A 17,759-nucleotide genomic window follows, 5' to 3' on the forward strand; every position below is an offset into this window, starting at 1 on the left:
ACTCTAGAGGTCTGTCAGAGTGACCATCGGGTTCTTGGTCACCTCCCTGACCAAGGCCCTTCTCCCCCGATTGCTCAGTTTGACTGGGCGGCACCCCGTTTTGGTGGTTTCAAACTTCTTCCATTTAAGAATGATGCAGGCCACTGTGTTCTTGGGAACCTGCAATGCTGCAGAAATGCTTTGGTACCCTTCCCCAGATCTGTGCCTCAAAACAACCCTGTCTCTGAGCTCTACGGACAATTCCTTCAACCTCATGGCTTGGTTTTTTCTCTAACATGCACTGTCAACTGTGGGACCTTATATAGACAGGTGTGTGCCTTCCCAAATCATGTCCAATCAATTGAATTTACCACAGATGGACTCCAATCAAGTTGTAGAAACATCTCAAGGGTTATCAACGGAAACAGGATGCACCCAAGCTCAATTTCGAGTCTCATCGCAAAGGGTCTGACTACTTTTAGAAATACAAATTCTGTAACAGAGTTCATCCATGCAATTTATCGGACAATTTATCGGAGCACAAGTACAAATTCCGCTTGGACATTATGGGCAATTGTGTGTAGATCAGTGACACAACATTTAAATTTAATATTTTTTTTATTCAGGCTGTAATAAAACAGTCAAAGCGTGTGAATACTTTCGAAAGGCACTGTATTTTTCCAAAACACTATACATTTCTGAAATCCTTAGATGTTTCCTAATCACACAAAATTGAATTGTCATTGGAGTGCAATTAGGAATATAATAATGGTGTCCCAGTTTATCTAACCTGCTGTCCAAATTTGAACTGAAAATATGGTTTTGACGCAATATGGTTTTTACGCAAATGGGTGTCATGCCTCTTGTGAATATGATATTAACATTAGCTTTTTTGTGTGATTAGGAAACATCTTGAGGATTTCATTTAATGTATCATGTGTTGGGCTTATATCAATCAAATTAATCACATTTATTTATTTATGCTTCATACATTTATTTATAAAGCACTCCATCAGCAGATGTCACAAAGTGCTTATACAGAACCTAGCCTAAAATCCAAATAGCAAGCAATGCAGATATAGAAGCACGGAGACTAGGAAAAACTCCCTAGAAAGGCAGAAACATAGGATTCAGAGGTCGAGACAGCAGGTGTGGTAGAGAGAGAAACAGAGAGCGAGAAGAGAGACAAAAACCGCAGGTCCGAGACAAGGTAGTACGTCTGGTGAACAGGTCACGGTTCCATAGCTGCAGGCAGAACAGTTGAAACTGGAGCAGCAGCACAAGAAGGTAGCACGTGCAGGAAAAAGTTCAGGGTTCCATAGCCACAGGCAGAACAGCAGAATCTGGATCAGCAGCAAGACCTGATGGATGGGAATGGCCAGGAGTCGTCAGGCCAGGTAGTCCTGAGGCATGGTCCTATGGGGCTCAGATCCTCTGGGAGGGGAGAGAGAGAGATGGGAGAATTAGAGGGAGCAGACTTAAGATCACACAGGACAGACTGAGAATTGTACCAGATAGGACAGACTGACCCTAGCCACCGGAACATAGACTATTATAGCATAGATACTGGAGACTGAGACAGGGGGGGTGGTCGGGGGACACTGTGGCCCCGTTCGACAATACCCCCAGACAGGGCCAAACAGGCAGGATATAACCCCCCCCCCACTTTGCCAAAGCACAGCCCCCACACCACTAGAGGGATATCAACAGACGGCCAACTTACTACCCTGAGACAAGGCTGAGTATAGAGCACAACGATCTCCCCCACAGCACAAGCCAGAGGGGGGGAGAACCGGACAGGAAGATCATGCCAGTGACTCAACCCACTTAAGTTGAGAATATTTTAAAAAATCCTGGCACGACGTGATACACCCCTCCTAGGGACGGCATGGGAGAGCACTAGTAAGCCAGTGACTCAGCCCCCATAATAGGGTCAGAGGCAGAGAATCCCAGTGGAGAGAAAGGAGCCAGTCAGGCAGAGACAGCAAGGGCGGTTCATCACTCCGGTGCTTTGCCGTTCACCTTCGCAATCGTGGGCCAGTCTACACTGAATTATACGACCTACTGAAGAGATGAGTCTTCAGTAAAGACTTAAAGGTCGAGACCGAGTCTGCGTCTCTCACATGGATAGGCTGGCTATTACATAAAAATGGAGCTCTATAGGAGAAAGCCCTGCCTCCAGCTGTTTGCTTAGAAATTCTAGGAACAATAAGGAGGCCTTTGTCTTGTGATGGTAGCATATGTGTATGTATGTATGTATGTACGGCAGGACCAAATTGGAGAGATAGGTCTATGTAATTGTCACGTCTACTCCAGGGATGCCTACTTCGTGAATACTATGACCAGCTGGCGCAACTGGGGAAGGCTATGGAAGAGGTTCTTCGGCAGTCTTCAATGTCTCAAACATGCCATGGTCCTGCGCCAAGGTGGAGGAACTTTAAATATTTTTTTGATGTTCGTCAAAAGAGATCAGGGTCAAGAGTAACGCCAAGGTCCTTCACAGTTTTATTTGAGATGACTGTAGAACCATCAAGATTAATTGTCAGATAAAACAGCAGATCTCGTTCTTGGGACCTTGAACTGGCATCTCTGTTTTGTCCGAGTTTAAAAGTAAAACATTTGTTGCCATCCGCTTCCTTATGTCTGAAACACAGGCTTCCAGGGTAGGTAATTTTGGGATTTCACCATGTTTCATCGACATGTACAGCTGTGTGTCGTCTGCATCGCAGTGAAAGTTGACATAGAATATATAGTGAAAACTATAGTGGTCCTAAAACGGAACCTTGAGGAACACCAAAACAAACCATCCACAGAGACGAACTGATGTCTTTCGGACAGATAAAATCTAAACCAGGCAAGAACATGTCCGTGTTGACTAATTAGGGTTTTCAATCTCTCCAAAAGAATGTGTAGATCGATGGTGTCAAAACCGGCACTAAGGTCTAGGAGCACGAGGACAGATGCAGAGCCTTGGTCTGACTCCAGAAGAAGGTAATTTACCACCTTCAAAAGTGCTGTCTCAGTACTATGATGGGGTCTAAAACCAGACTGGAGCGTTTCATTTTTCAGGAAAAGCTTAATTACTGACACTTTTAGTGAGTTTGGTACACATAGGATAGTAAGCCATTTATTATGTTCAACATAAGAGGGCTGAGCACAGGAAGTAGCTCTTTCAGTTGTTTAGTTGGAATAGGGTTCAGTATGCAGCTGGGAGGTTTAGAGGCCATGACTATTTTCGTGAACATGTTGAGAGATAGAGGATATACAAACTTGAGTGTCTCCATTGATCCTTGGTCCTGGCAGTTCAATGCAGACTCAGGACAACTGAGTTTTGGAGAAACACACATATTCAAAGAGTATGTAATTTGCTTTCTAATGATCATGATCTTTTCATCGAAGAAGTTCATGAATTCATCACTGCTAAAGTGAAGGCCATCCTCACTTGGGGAATGCTGCATTTTAGTTAGCTTCGCGACAGTTTCAAACATATTTGTTGGATTGTTTTTATTCTCCTCAATCGGGTTGGAAAAGTAGGCTGATTGAGCAGCAGTGAGGGTTCTTCGATATTGCACAGTACGGTCTTTACAAGCTAGTCTGAAGACTTCCAGTTTGTTGGAGTGCCATTTCAGTTCCAATTTTCTGGAAGCTTGCTTCAGGGCTCGGGTATTTTCTGTATACCCGGGAGTTTGTTTCTTGTGACAAATGTTTTTTGTTTTTAGAGGTGCAACTGCATCTAGGGTATTACGCAAGGTTAAGTTTAGATCCTCGGTTAGGTGGTTAACTGATTTTTGTACTACAATGTCTTTGGGTAGGTGGAAGGAGTCTGGAAGAGCATCTAGGAATCTTTGGGTTGTCCGAGAATTTATAGCGCAGCTTTTGATAATCCTTTTTTGGGGTCTTGAGCAGATAATTTTTTGCAATTTCAAACATAATAAGATGATGGTCTGATAGACCAGGATTATGAGGAAAAACATTTAAATCCACAATATTTATTCCACAGGACAAAACTAGATCTATGTTGGATAGATGTCAAAAGAGGTTACAGAAAACCGAAATGCAAAAATTGCCACCACTTATTCCAAAACCACACTATAGTGTGGCCATCTTTGAATGCATCAGCATTTTTTTTCTAACTCTTTAGGGACTAGTGTGTCCAAAGACCACATTTGGAGTGAATCTGACTTTTAGTCAATGAGACGATGATTCATCATGATTATTTTAAGCATTAGCGTTACATAGTCAAAAAGTGGATTGTTAATAGTTTCCTTTCAGTTCCATTCTTTTTGACCAAGTTACTCATGGCCTCTAGCTTCTTCGTGCCAAACGTTACCAATCAATGCTTTAGTTTTGCTGTGCACCCCTAATTAAACATAGGAGAGAAGGAAAGGGTGTCATTTCATAGCACTGGGAGCTAGCCAGACAAGGGCTTTTGGGAGTCTTTTTAGCACTCTGGTGGTCACTGGCTTTTTACTGGTGTCCTACTGTCACTAAATCATTTGTGTTCTTTCCAGGACGTCATTGCTCCCACAAAACTATAAATGTTCCACTGTTCTCTGTCCGTACAAAAGTGTTCAAAAGTGTGTAGTTCATGAAGTGTCTTAAGTGCTTGTGGTTGAATTTGAGGTCATTCCAAGACAACATCCACCATACTATTTTGCTTGTGCTTATGACACATTTATGTTTATGAATCATACTAGTTACCTAAGTTTGTTTATTCATGAGTTAGAATTGGTGGACCCATGATTTTCTCTTGGCTTTGTACCATCTGCTTCCAACTCACACTCAAACACGTAGATCCCCTGAACGCAGCTCACTTTCCAGCCCACTTTCCAACTCACACTCTCAAACACATAGATCCCCTGAACGCAACTCACTCTCTAAGATCCCAATCACCTGAATTCTGATCACCTGTTCACACACCTGTATGTCATTATCACACACTATTTAGTTTAGTTCTTTGGACCCCATCATTGTGAGGTATTGTTTGTTTGGTGATGCACTTCTATTCTGAGCGCTGGGCTTCCGTAATTAAATCCTCCGGTGGATGATAGTTTTTGCCTACCTCACTAACGACACCTTTTGCCTATTCCCTGCCTGTACTTTAGCCTATCGGATTTCCTGTTATCAACCTATTGCCTGATCTCTCGGATGACGTTACTAGCCTTTTCCCTGCTTGTACTGTTGCCTTTTTGGAACACTGTGTATGACCTTCTGCCTGCCCCTGGACCCAGCTACCTGCCTCCTCCTGTGGTCCTTTGCAAATTAACACCTGCAGCGCCCTGCGCTTGAATCCAGCTCCTGTCTCCCATCTTGTTCACTACAGGCTTAGTCAGAACAGGCTCTTAAAATGATATTGGAGAGTAATTGCTAGTCAAGAAGGAGAACCTTCCCCTCTCCAACTGGATTTAAGAATGGAGAGGCCTGTACCATCAACTGTATCTAGTGCAAACAAGGGCCTCATGTTGTCGACTTCTACTGTTCCCTGAATAATTTTCTTTAGGTCAGCTCTACAGTGTACACAAAATGCTTCTGCAGTTTCCCAAGACTTTCCACACTCCCTTATTTTGCCTTGAGAAAGCGCTGACCTTAGCTGCTGGGGCACTGTGTGTGTGTTTGTCAGTGTCCCATGCTCTTGGCGACATGCCTAATGACTCACCATTCACTACACTGGGACCTTTCAGCGGGGGAACTGAGGCAACTTATCCGCCGTCTGCGTGGGACATCTCCAAGCACGTCTACGTATATATTGATTAGAACATCAATAGCATTCCAAAGACAATAACAGTTTAAGCTAACCCTGAATTAGGTACATCACCTTTTTTTTTTTTTAAGGGGAGTTTACTGTAGGCTACTCCTGTCCTGTTTGAAGGGTCTTTCACACGAAGCCTACTGCTCATCTGTGTAGGGGGCTTGCTGCGTCATTGGGAAGCACTGGTTGGCCATCACTCACTATCCAGAGTAAATCTATCTGTGGCTGTAGCCCTCTTCAAAGCACTCTGGCCGTTCTCATGCTTTGACACTTAACAGTAAATGGGCTACTGTGATTGTGTACATTTGTTATTGCTTTGAAGTCAAGTAGCCTATGGGGTTATTGAATGGTTATACTGGGCCTATTATACAGATAGCCTAGATCCTGTTGAAAACAGCCTCCAATGATGCATGGACCCTATATATACACACATCCTTAATTTGTGTCCATGAAATGTCCTAAAACGTCACCAGTTAGAACTAATGGATAGTTTGGGGCCCCTTGATGATCTTTCATGACTTATGTGTCACCATCAGATGGCGCCAACCACCCAACCACTAATGTCGTGTATTCAAAGCAGTTATCGACCAAGTCGCCCTGTACATTGAGCTGCCATTGTAGATGATAACAACTCGTCACCAGGTGCCAATATAATGTAGAATCGATCTGCAGATCGCTTCATTCTGGAGGGAGGGAGGATAATTGAAATTTAGCACGTCTCGAGGTCACTGCTGCTCTATGCTAATAAGCACTGCACGCTTCAAGAGCCCTCTGTTCTGTCCACGGATCACGTTGCAGTGCGGGGCAACGGAGACACTAGGCCTACTGGTTGCCAGGGGCGTCAACATAGGCAACAAGTCCATCCCTGCTCTCACAGAGAAGGGAGGGAAAGAGAGGGGGAGGACCGGGGTCACCAAAATTGGCTCATTATATTTCAGACATGAAGCGGACACATTGTCCTGTAGTGTTGGTTCCAATGGACGCGCGGACAGGAACTAGTTGGACAGCGGAAAATATTTAGGGAAACCAGTGCCAAAATGCCTGAAAGACGCAACCTATACCTCTCTTTCATCGTATGCTTCTCATCCATTTATATAAAATTCATTCAAGGTCAAGATGGCTCCATACAATGTTATCTTTATGCAAATACAGGAAACCAGATGCTTTGGGCAGTTGACGTTACACCCCTTTTTTTACCATGATGTCAAACACAAATATAACAGCTTCAATTGGCTACAATTGTAATAGCCTATAATACTCAAAGCTTTTTTTTTTTTTTACTTGGTCATGAGTGAATTCATGCAGTGTATTATTTGTTTTCTAAAAAATTTCAACAAAACGTGACAATAGTCCAATGGTGTGAATGTCCCAAGTAAGGTTGTGGAACTTTGTAAATGAATTGAAAAAATGAATAACGTTCTCTTCACCTATTATTTTATTGATAACACAGAAGTGTATTTCAAGAGACAATAGTTCCCAAGTCTATTCATAGTTCTGATTGATTACATTTTGTCCCTAAAAGCAACGTCCACTAGGTGTGTGACACAATTCTGTGATTAAACAGCAAGCCAGCATTTGGGCACTATTGCGCTGGGGAGGGTTCTCTTGCAAGAAGGAAGTATGGAAGACATGGCTGGAGCACATGGCATGAACAGGTTGTAAACTTTATCAGGAATATTTTGCAAAATATTGCACCTGTATTTGTCATTTGGTGTGAAGCTTTTAGAACGTATATATAAAAACAATTATATTTTTTGGGACAATTGAAGTATAAAAAGTAATGAAAACATGTTGTGGTGACATCATATGGATGGCTGTGCTGCTAACAATAAGACCCAAAATGGACCCTACAGCCTGAGATTTCCAACAGTGACATCTTTTTTCCCCTTGGTGTCAAATTAAGATGGTGTCACACCAGAGGAAATAGCTGTGACTCCATGGGACATAACACATTAATAAACAAATGTAATTAATTTTTTTGACTTATTTTTAATCAAATAACACTCGTTTACATTAGACCTATTTGTATCCTGTTGCAATTTGATCATTTTAAATGGTTCTGAGCGCAATATTTATGTATTCATTCTCCCACGCCTGGTTTCTCACTCTTGGCAGGTGAACAATGCTCCAGGTGAACATTGCTCCGGATTGATCTAGTTATTTTGCCTGGTTCCAGTGATAGTGCAGGCAGATATTGGGTGCTGGCTGTGGTAGTTGGCTCTGTTGTGCATTATACTCCAAAACCCCTTCAATAGAACACCTCTCAAGCTGCTTCAGCTGTGGGTAGATTGGGGCCTCCCACTCAGGGCCCACAAGTGAGCTTGGGTCTTGGTGCTGGTGCTGCCTCAGCACTGCTATGCATACGGGTGTACTCTCGCTTTTTGGCACAGGCTTATCATTCGAATGTGTGCCCATTTGAGGTAGTTTCTGTGCCTATCATGGTGACCCTGGGTAAAGGGGAATCCAGGTAGGATTTCAGTGCAGGAGCCTGAGAAACATCTACCACACCCAAGGGAGGCAGCAGGCACACACATTCTCCACTCCTGATCCAGGGAGGTGGTGACGGAAAATAACAATACAGGACTCTTTCGTGGCCCTGTAACTAGAATCGAGTAGGCTACACTTTAAATCCTTTAATGAGGATCCACTAGTGGTTAGAGCATTGGGCCAGTAAGCGAAAGGTTGCTGGATCGAATCCCCGAGCTGACAAGGTACAAATCTGTCGTTCTGCCCCTGAGCAAGGCAGTTAACCCACTGTTCCCCGGGCGTCAAAAACGTGGATGTCGGTTAATGACACTTTCATTTAAACACTAAAAGTCCTTCAAAACATCCATTCTAAACATCCATAATAGGAAAGGGGGATACCTAGTCAGTTGTACAACTGAATGCCTTCAACTGAAATGTGTCTTCCGCATTTAACCCCACCCCTCTGAATCAGAGAGGTGCAGGGGGCTGCCTTAATTATGTACAATTTGACTGCCTGCTGTGTATTTTCCATCGGTGTGACATAATGTCCTATGGGGTGAAGCCAATAGCCTAAATGAAATGGGGGGAAATGGTTGTCTTGGACAAAATGTAAAAATAATTGTTTAGCTTGAGGCAGATAACATTATAATAACACATAAGTAAGATAATTGCTTTTTTTAATCAAAGTTTAGTGAAATTACTGTGAATGTTAACCAAAATGTGATAGCGAGACACTTGGTTATCATCAAGAACATTGTATTTTTTGTATTATTTTTTAAATAATACTTTTCTTGTCTATTTGGAAATCATTAAACCTTTACATTGACGTAAAGTCACACCAGAGGACAAAGTCAAGGCAGTAATGCATGAAATGCTTAATTAAATTGGATATAAGCTCAATATTGAAGGTGGCGATATAAAATGTTGAGTTGTTTAGTTATAGTTTATTGTAACTAGGCTATAGGTTTTAGAGGATTTTTTTTTTTTAACTTCTGGTATGGCTCTATGGCACCTACCCCTTTATAGTTGGCGGTATAATGAAGCGGTGGAATGTATAATTGTAAACATGCATAAGCAGTCACACACACACAGACACTAGACGGTCAAAGCTGGGAGAAATTATGTAATGTCCTTGCGTGTACACGCATAATCAAACGATTTAAAACGGCCAATCATCAACTGCGGTCTGGCTTTGTAAGAATAGCACAGCATGAACGCCAAATACTTTGCTCAGCCACCCGTATGTCCACTCTCAATGGCAAGCGGTCCCTTCAAACTCAAATTCGATCTAACCGACAAACTTTAGGGTATTTTTTCTCCGCTTTGTTTTGCAGACAGGCCTGAGTAAATTCATTCTCCACTACCATATTACATGGTCCCCTAATTGCGAGGAGGTAGTCCCATAGAAACTCTTTCAGTTCGCCGACCAGTTACTGACAGTGCAAGCTGTGACAGATAGCCAATTTAATTGGCACAGCAGCACAGCAGCGCTTTGATCTATACCGGATTAACCGAGGCCGGAAACTAGGGTATAAGGCACATTCAGTGGCGATTTTAGAATGTAAATCTTGGTGGGGAAAACTCAACAACAACAAAAATGTATGCACGCCAGCAAAGCCACTACACAACACAACACTGAACAATACATTGATTGCACTATAACGGTGACCAACGTTGCCCGCAAACTGCCTACATAAAGCTGTCCCAACAGCAGAGGTTTCGTTTCAGCACCATGGAGTGAATCCTTACCACCGCTACACCTGGCTATCAGCGGAGCCTTGTCTGGCAGCGAATACATTCATTCAGCCTCATTTACTGCCTTGTAAAAAAAGATATGGCTGACTTGCTTAATTAAACAAATGTGGTTTCTACGGACAATTGAGATGTACAAACTATGGCATAAAGGAAAAATGAGCGGATAAGAAGCAATCCGTAATTTAGATTAAGACTTTAATGAGCGAGCTAAAATGGACGTAGTCAATATAACTATTTGTTCAGAACTTTTGAAATGTACAGCAACATAATTCAGAACATGAGCCGTTCTTACAGTAGTCTCCCTGCACACAAAGTCAGAAGCATAGGATAAATATGAGGGGAAAAGGGACCAAATTGGGTGAGGCATATGGGCTACTAATAGCTTAATACACAACATACACTTAGTATTACTTTTTTAGCTACAGTATACATATCTTACTGACATATCATATAATTTATGCAGCAGCATACAAGACATTGTTGGACTCACCTTGTGCTATGCTCACTTGAACAGGAAGGTGGAGCGGAGATCCTTCTTGTGGACAAATTTTGTCATCAATCTTTGTCATCAAAGTCTGTGATTCTCTGGATTTATGGTGCTTTCAGGACAACTGGGAACTCAGAAAAAAATAAGGTTGAATCATGACATCAGTGATCTTCAGGTCAGAGCTCTAGAAAGAGGCACGAGTTCACGACTTGGAATTCCGAGTTGGATGAACGTTCAAAACATATTTCCCAGTCGGAGCTCGTTTTTTCCAGAGTTCCCATTTGTCTTGAATTGAGTCTGAGATTTTCCAGCTATGAGTTTCCAGTTGCTTTGAAGGCGGCAGAAGTCATGCTGGATTGACAGCATGGCCAATGTATTCCATCTTTTCTGGCCCATGTTGTTGCATATGAATGTTTATCCTTTTCAGCTTGGAAAAGAGACCCTTAAACCCAGACTTGGACCGCACACCCTCTCCAACGAATAGCAGGCTAGTGATTGCTTTGCAATGCTTACAGTTAGCCACTGATCCCTTCCAAACCACTCATTGTTGAATTTGCGAGTACCAACTTGTTGTGTAATGTTTATGTCCAATGGCCAATGAGCACCGATATGTTTTATCTAGAATTTATCTTCAAATGACAGGGATTGAAAAGGATTTGCCAGTAGATTGTCGACTTGATTCACAACGACGACTGCTTGTCTAGCTTGCTAGCTAAGATTTTGAAAGTATGATGTTGACATGATCAGTCCAATCTAAACTACGGTATATATAACATGATTTGACATCATTTTATCTGTGGCCAATGACCTTGAGCCTTCTTGGATGGGCACTTCTTATGTAAATCTGTGGCAGCACCCAAGGGGCTTGAACTTTCTAGCTCTCCCCGTAGATGTCGCGGTGAGGTAATGTCCCCATGAGTACCAGAACACTGAGCAAATCACGGCGCAACTAGAGAACATTACCAACCCCTACGCTCTTTATTTTCCGCTGGCTGCCCCACTACCACAGAATGCGCTGAGCTAGGCTGAAACACCTGCATTTTGGAGCTGCCTTACTCAAGAAAGAAAAAAAGAGACCATGTTTGTATGCGGCTTTATTAACTCAATGCTATTTTTTAAAACATTGTTTGCAAACTGATATGTGACATGTATTAAGGTCAAAATAACATGCAACACAAGTTTTTTTTGTCGTTGCCCTGAATGACGGGTCGCCACTGGACACATTATTCGACTACAGAGCCCAGTTGAATTACAGACCGCGTGCACATATAAAACGAGAACACGGATATCCCCTGCCTGAGGACACACACCCCTCGCGCACATTAACACACTTTCTCTTATGTTTATCCCCCCCCTCCCACACACACACAAAGCCTCTCGTCACTGGCTGGCATCCCTTTTCGCGGAGTTCTTTCCCACAGCCGATACGCACGGTTACTTGATCGGAACCTGGGTGATTCGGATCTGTTAGCCCTGAGCGAAAGTGACCACACGGGTTTGGAAAGCCTACGGAAAGAGTGAGGGACGCAGCATGCAGTGGACAAACAAGAGAGAGTAGAGTCTTGACTTGTAGAGAGGGAGATTCTACTTCATTTGGCTATCAATTTGAGTCCTTTGCGCAAAGAGGGAAAGGGTGTATGCGTATGTGTTTAGTTTAAAAGGGAGAGTGCGTTGCGCAGAGGGAGAGTGTAATTGGGATGAGAGCTCAAATCAGGGAGCCAGCAGGTCTGACATTCGAAGCCTTAACGGCAGGTGGAGGGAAGATCGACCTGGTGGAGTGAGTGTTTTTTCTTCTTCTGTGGAAAGACCTACTCTGGATACCGCACCAAGAGAGGGAGAAGCCGGGGAGAGTGGTCGAGGAGGGGCGGGCAGACAGGAGGAACTCCCCAAGGGGAACAGTACAAGAAAGGCAATAATGCCAAGTACGACACGATGACCTGGCGCTCAAAGAGAGCTGAGAAAGGGATATTATAGAGAAGAGGGGACACCGCATTGTTTTAAGTTCTCGATCCTTTGACGTTGAGATGGAGAGAGAAAAAGCGCACGGACGAAAGCCGGTTGATGGCTGCAGTGGAGGCGCGAGGATCAGCACCAGGTCAGAGATGAGGAAAGAACGGGGCCGGGGACAGCAGTGGACCGTGATTTTTATCGTCGCCCTTTCTCTGCAACCGCAAGTAAGCCGTACTGATTAAGCGCTATTTTCGGCCGTTGCTAACCCTGCCCTGACTTTTACAGTTAGTGTTTTCTTCCCACAGAGTTAATAATGGTGCCCACATTCTACTTCCCTGGTTCTCTTGTCAATATGTCTCCCCTTGCTCCAAATGGCGCTGTGCCCACCAGTTTTTGTGCGTCTTAAAAGTCGCGTGTCATCCACTTGTTGCTCCATGGGCGTGTCCTTTCATCTGCAGGCTACAGGAGCAAATCTTCACGTCTTTACCAAGCATGGTCTTTGGTTACACCATTTTTTGTTATTGGGATTCTAAGCCTGTAACACTGTAATTGCTTTGCTTTCCTGTTGAAAAGGGATAGACGACCCATCCGTGAAGTGAATCGTTTGAACCAGAACTGCAGAGGGAAATGTTCAGAATACGGTCTCCTGTAGGCTATAACGGTGTAAAAATAAATCCTTTATGGGAAATAGCAAGCTGAATGTTATGGTGTCTGTGGATGGAGTAAGGCTGCCTTCTATGTGTTAACTACTACTACACTTTACTTACAACGTGCGAGGGGGATTCAAGGGAATTGTTTGTCAGTCTGTCCCTGTGTGTGTGGGGGGGGGGGGGGGGGGACGAAGACGACACTTGTCCCCCCCCCCCCCGCCGAGTACAATGCTTACTTACAAGCCCTTAACCAACAATAAGATACAGAGTTAAGAAAATATTTATTAAATAAACTAAAGTAAAAAAATTGAATTAAAAAGTAACACAATAAAATAACGATATTGAGGCTATATACAGGGGGTACCAGTGCCGAGTCAATGTGTGTGTGTGTGTGTGTGGGGGGGGGGGGGGCAGGTGGGGGGAACAGGTTAGTCGAGGTAATTTGTACATACAGGTAGGGGTAAAGTGACTATGCATAGATAACAAACAGCGAGTAGCAGCAGTGTAAAAACTATGGGGGGGGGGGGGGGGGGGGGTGTCAATGTAATTAGTCCGGGTGGCCATTTGATTAATTGTTCAGCAGTCTTATGGCTTGGGGGTAGAAACTGTTAAGAAGCCTTTTGAACATAGAATTGTCACTCTGGTACTGCTTGCCATGCGGTAGTAGAGAGAACAGGCTATGACTTGGGTGACTGGAGTCTATGACAATTTTTTGGGCCTTCCTCTGACACCGCCTAGTATATAGGTCCTGGATGGCAGGAAGCTTGGCCCCCGTGATGTACTGGGTCGTACACACTACCCTCTGTAGCGCCTTGCGGTCAAATGCCGAGCAGTTGCCATACCAGGCGGTGATGCAACCGGTCAGGATGCTCTCGATGGTGCAGCTGTATAACTTTTTGAGGATCTGGGGACCCATGACAAATCTTTCCAGTCTCCTTTTCAGTTATCCTTATAATGGTAATAACAATGTAATAATGAGTGTGCTTCCAAAACGCCACACTCAAACCACTATGACCACATAGAAAACCCATTCACATTCAGTCAAATTGGACATAGGCCTATCACATTCAAGTTCAAGTTCACACAGACCAAGAGGGAAAGCCTGGAGGTAGAGCATTGGCTGAATGTGTTCTCTTCCCCTCCCAGCCCCACCCCAGGCTATGGTTGTTGGCCCAAAAGGGCCCCCCACTGGCAGGGTGACACAGCCCTCAGTGCAGGGGCAATATCAGGACGTTCTGTATGTGTGTGTGTGTTTGTGTGAGATGAGAAGCCTGTGTGTGTGTGTGTGTGTGTGTCTTTGCGTGCGTGTGGACTCATGGACTGGGGTGTGTGTGTTGGGTCAGCGGCCACAGCCTTGTAGCGCTAGGGCGTGTGAATGTACAGGAAGATCCACATGGATCCACTGCACCCAGCTCTGAAGCTCTTCGCTAATATAACATTGCCTTCCCCTACTGCAGTACGATGCAGACCTACCGTGCTGTGGGACATTTCTAATGTAGGAGGAGAGCAGTAGAGTTGATATCCTGCATCCATTTCAGCAGTGAAGACACTATAACCTGTGACAGTAGGGTAACGCTTAACAACCAGTATTACTCAGGTCTGGGGATGTGTCAGATTCAGTGCAATGCCGATACGAGCATTCAGGATGATTTATGAATGTGGTTTGATACAGTGTATAATGTTGTCCTGATATTGTACTGTTATTACAGAACAGTCCAGATGGTGCCATATTTAACCGTATTAAAAGGCAGGTGTTTAACAATGGTGTTAGTCAGTGTACATATCCAACCGTGGTACTCCAGTGTTCAGGTTGTGGTCCTGGTCTCGCCCTATTTTGGGGTTAAACGGGGGACTTAATGACCGCAGCTCTCCACGGTGATGGTCGAGACTGAGCGCTCGGAGCGGTCTGATGGAGCGCTGAAAGGCAGGTATGCCCGGAATGGCTGAGAGAGGGGGGAGAGAGGAGAGGAAGAAAGGAGGATGCAGAGTGATGAGTGGGCCTGTATCTCCACAGGCTGTTTGATGTAGGAGAGTTTGGCACCCTAGCCCAGGGACAGGGATAGGTGAGGGACAGAATGCCACAAGAACAATGGGCTGACTTACCAGCTATTCTTCTAACTGGCTACGGCCAGGTTGTGTGTAGCAGGACTATTACACCACTATTCTTTGTCACGTCATTCCATTGTATGCGACGTGTGCGCGCGCGCGCGTGTATGTGTGTGTTTGTGTGACACGTGCATTTGCGGTTTGTGGTTTTATAGCCGTTGGAAGTCATCACAATTATTTCCTTGATATACAACACACCAACACACCTGTCTCTCTGGGGAGCTTGTTAGCTCTACCAGCGTGTCTGTGCCCTTCTGCACCCAGCTGAGGAGAATGCTTTATAAGCTCTGGTAGGAGGGAGAGACAGAGAGAGAGAGAGAAAGAGAGAGAGAGAGACAGGCAAACAGAGAGAGAGGGGGAGAGGCAGAAAGAGAGATGAAAAGAAGAATGGCAACAAAACAGAGAAGAAAAGCTGGTGCAGAGAGAAGGAGAGAAGGCAAGAGTTACAGCCTGTTCCCAGATAGAGAAGGAAGGGAGGAGGAGGAGAGAGAAACTGTGGCCAGGTTCCCAGTGTCTAAGTCCCCCTGGGGAGAGAGGGAGAGAAAAGAAGGGAGGGCTACTGATACAGGAGAAGTAGGACAGAAAGGAGCTGGATGGAGAGGTGGAGGAAGTGCATGACGCAGGGGAGGGGAGAGGCGAAAGAGGGTGATTGAGACAGCGAGGGAGAAGGGTAAAGAAGCGGGGAGGGAAAGATGAAGACAGATAGAGGGAGATAAACAGACAGATATGCAGAGAGAGAGAGCGAAAGAGAGAGAAAGAGAGAGGATTGCTGGAATGGGGGCGTATCTCCATTTGGATGAGGGATTTTAAGTTTCTTCCGGTGTGGGGAGGAAGTGGTGTGAATCAATGTTATCTTTCCTTTCTCAAACACCTTCTCTTTCTACCTCTTAGAATAGGATGACCGTAGTCTGGTAACCCTAATGAAGCAGATGATACAGAGAGAGGAGAGAGAGAGAGAGAGGGAGGGCATGCTATCCATAGATTACCGTAGCTGGAGAGATTTGGGATGAAAAATGATACTCCGCCCATTAAGCAGGTGTATTCATCACATTCATGAACGTTTTTTCAAGAAGTATGACATCGGGAACCAGACGCTTTTTGTTCCCATAGATTCACCCTCTTTTTGGGTAGTGTGTATGATTCCCTGTGTGTGTGTGTGTGTGTGTGTGTGTGTGTGTGTGTGTGTGTGTGTGTGTGTGTGTGTGTGTGTGTGTGTGTGTATGAGTTATACCACATCCTAACTCTCCTGTCTCCCTCTCTCTCCAGGCTGTGTGTGCAGTGGGGATGTTTGAGCTCCAGATCCGTCACTTCCAGAACCCCCATGGTGTGCTGCAGAGTGGGGAGTGCTGTGACCTCCAGGCCACCGGGGGGCAGCGCTGCTCTCTCACGGACCAGTGTGACACCTTCTTCAGGGCCTGCCTCAAGGAGTACCAGGCCCGGGTCGTCCCCACAGGAGCCTGCACCTTCGGGGCGGGCAGCACCACCGTCCTGGGGGGCAACACCCAATCCCTCCGTCATCGAGGGCACGACGGAGGAGGAAGAGAGGATGTCACTACAGGACACGTCATCATTCCCTTCAAATACGCCTGGCCGGTGAGTACAGAAGTGTAACCACAATGTTGTTACTACGGTAACATGATACGGTTCAAGTAGGTACACACTCACAGAGACCTGTGACGGCGTTGACACGAGCTCTTAGCGTTCAGTCAAGCGGCTTTGCTACTATTTGCAGAAGCTAGTAGCAAATTTCTCCTTGTCTAAACATAGGCCTTGGTTTTGATGCTGAGATGCTGCACTTTCTCTCCTTCCTTCTCTCTCTCTCCCTGGTTCTCCCTCTTCCTCTCCTTATCTCTCGCTTTCTCTCTCTCCTCCGAAACTCTAAGCTGTTGTGTTGTTGCGTCATTAAGGTCGCTGATATTCGCGCCTCTCTGTCTGACTTTGTGCATCGACACGTCTGTGTCTGTACCGGACACGTCGTCCAGGCTGGTGGCTACGACTCTTCGTTAAAGAGCCAACCTATTAATCGCACATTAGACCCATCGATAATCCAATTCTATCTCTCTCTCTCTCTTCAGTCCTCCGTCTCCCTCTATTCCTCACCGGCGTCTCCCGACCCAAACAAAACAGGAAGAGCGGAAAATAGAAGCAACAAATACAAGCAAAGAGGAATCTTGAAGCCTTGAGGTTGTGTGTATTGTGTATTGCTGCTGCTCACAAATACGTTGTTCCATTTGCCTGTTACTAAGCCCTGAGATCTTCACTAGGGGGGGTGAGGGGGGGGGGGGCAGACATCTGGAGGGGGATGAAAGCGTTTCGCTGGTGGAAGAGGAACACTAATGTTCACGACGAGCAGAGTTCATCCCTCCGTTTTACACCCCTTTATTCCCTCCACCCCCCCCCATCCACATCCATTAGAAGTAGTTCCCTGGCTTTTTGGCTGTAATTACTGTCTCTTTGTTTCCAAGTCGTTTCGGGGTCAGAGCCGCAGCGACTAGAATCCCTTTTAAATGACTTGGCACATGCAGGACGGCTGCGCAGTATTGTCATTCCTTCCAGAGATCGGAATGGTTGTTTGTTCCTTTGTGTACCGTCTCAACGAGAGCGTTCAATATTTTTT

General features: G+C 44.9%; 1 protein-coding gene across 1 annotated transcript in view; it reads left to right on the top strand.

Annotated features, from left to right (window-relative positions):
• Positions 1-11,645: 11,645 nt before the first annotated feature.
• Positions 11,646-17,759, top strand: part of LOC139547665 (protein jagged-1b-like) — a 41,282-nt gene continuing 35,168 nt past the window's right edge. Inside the window, exons 1-2 of the mRNA XM_071356646.1 lie at positions 11,646-12,610; positions 16,409-16,735. Coding sequence (XP_071212747.1) covers positions 12,461-12,610; positions 16,409-16,735 — 477 coding nt within the window. The 5' untranslated portion in view covers positions 11,646-12,460. The remainder of the gene's footprint in view (positions 12,611-16,408; positions 16,736-17,759) is intronic.

Source organism: Salvelinus alpinus, chromosome 21, assembly GCF_045679555.1.
Source record: "Salvelinus alpinus chromosome 21, SLU_Salpinus.1, whole genome shotgun sequence".
Taxonomy (NCBI): Eukaryota; Metazoa; Chordata; class Actinopteri; order Salmoniformes; family Salmonidae; genus Salvelinus; species Salvelinus alpinus.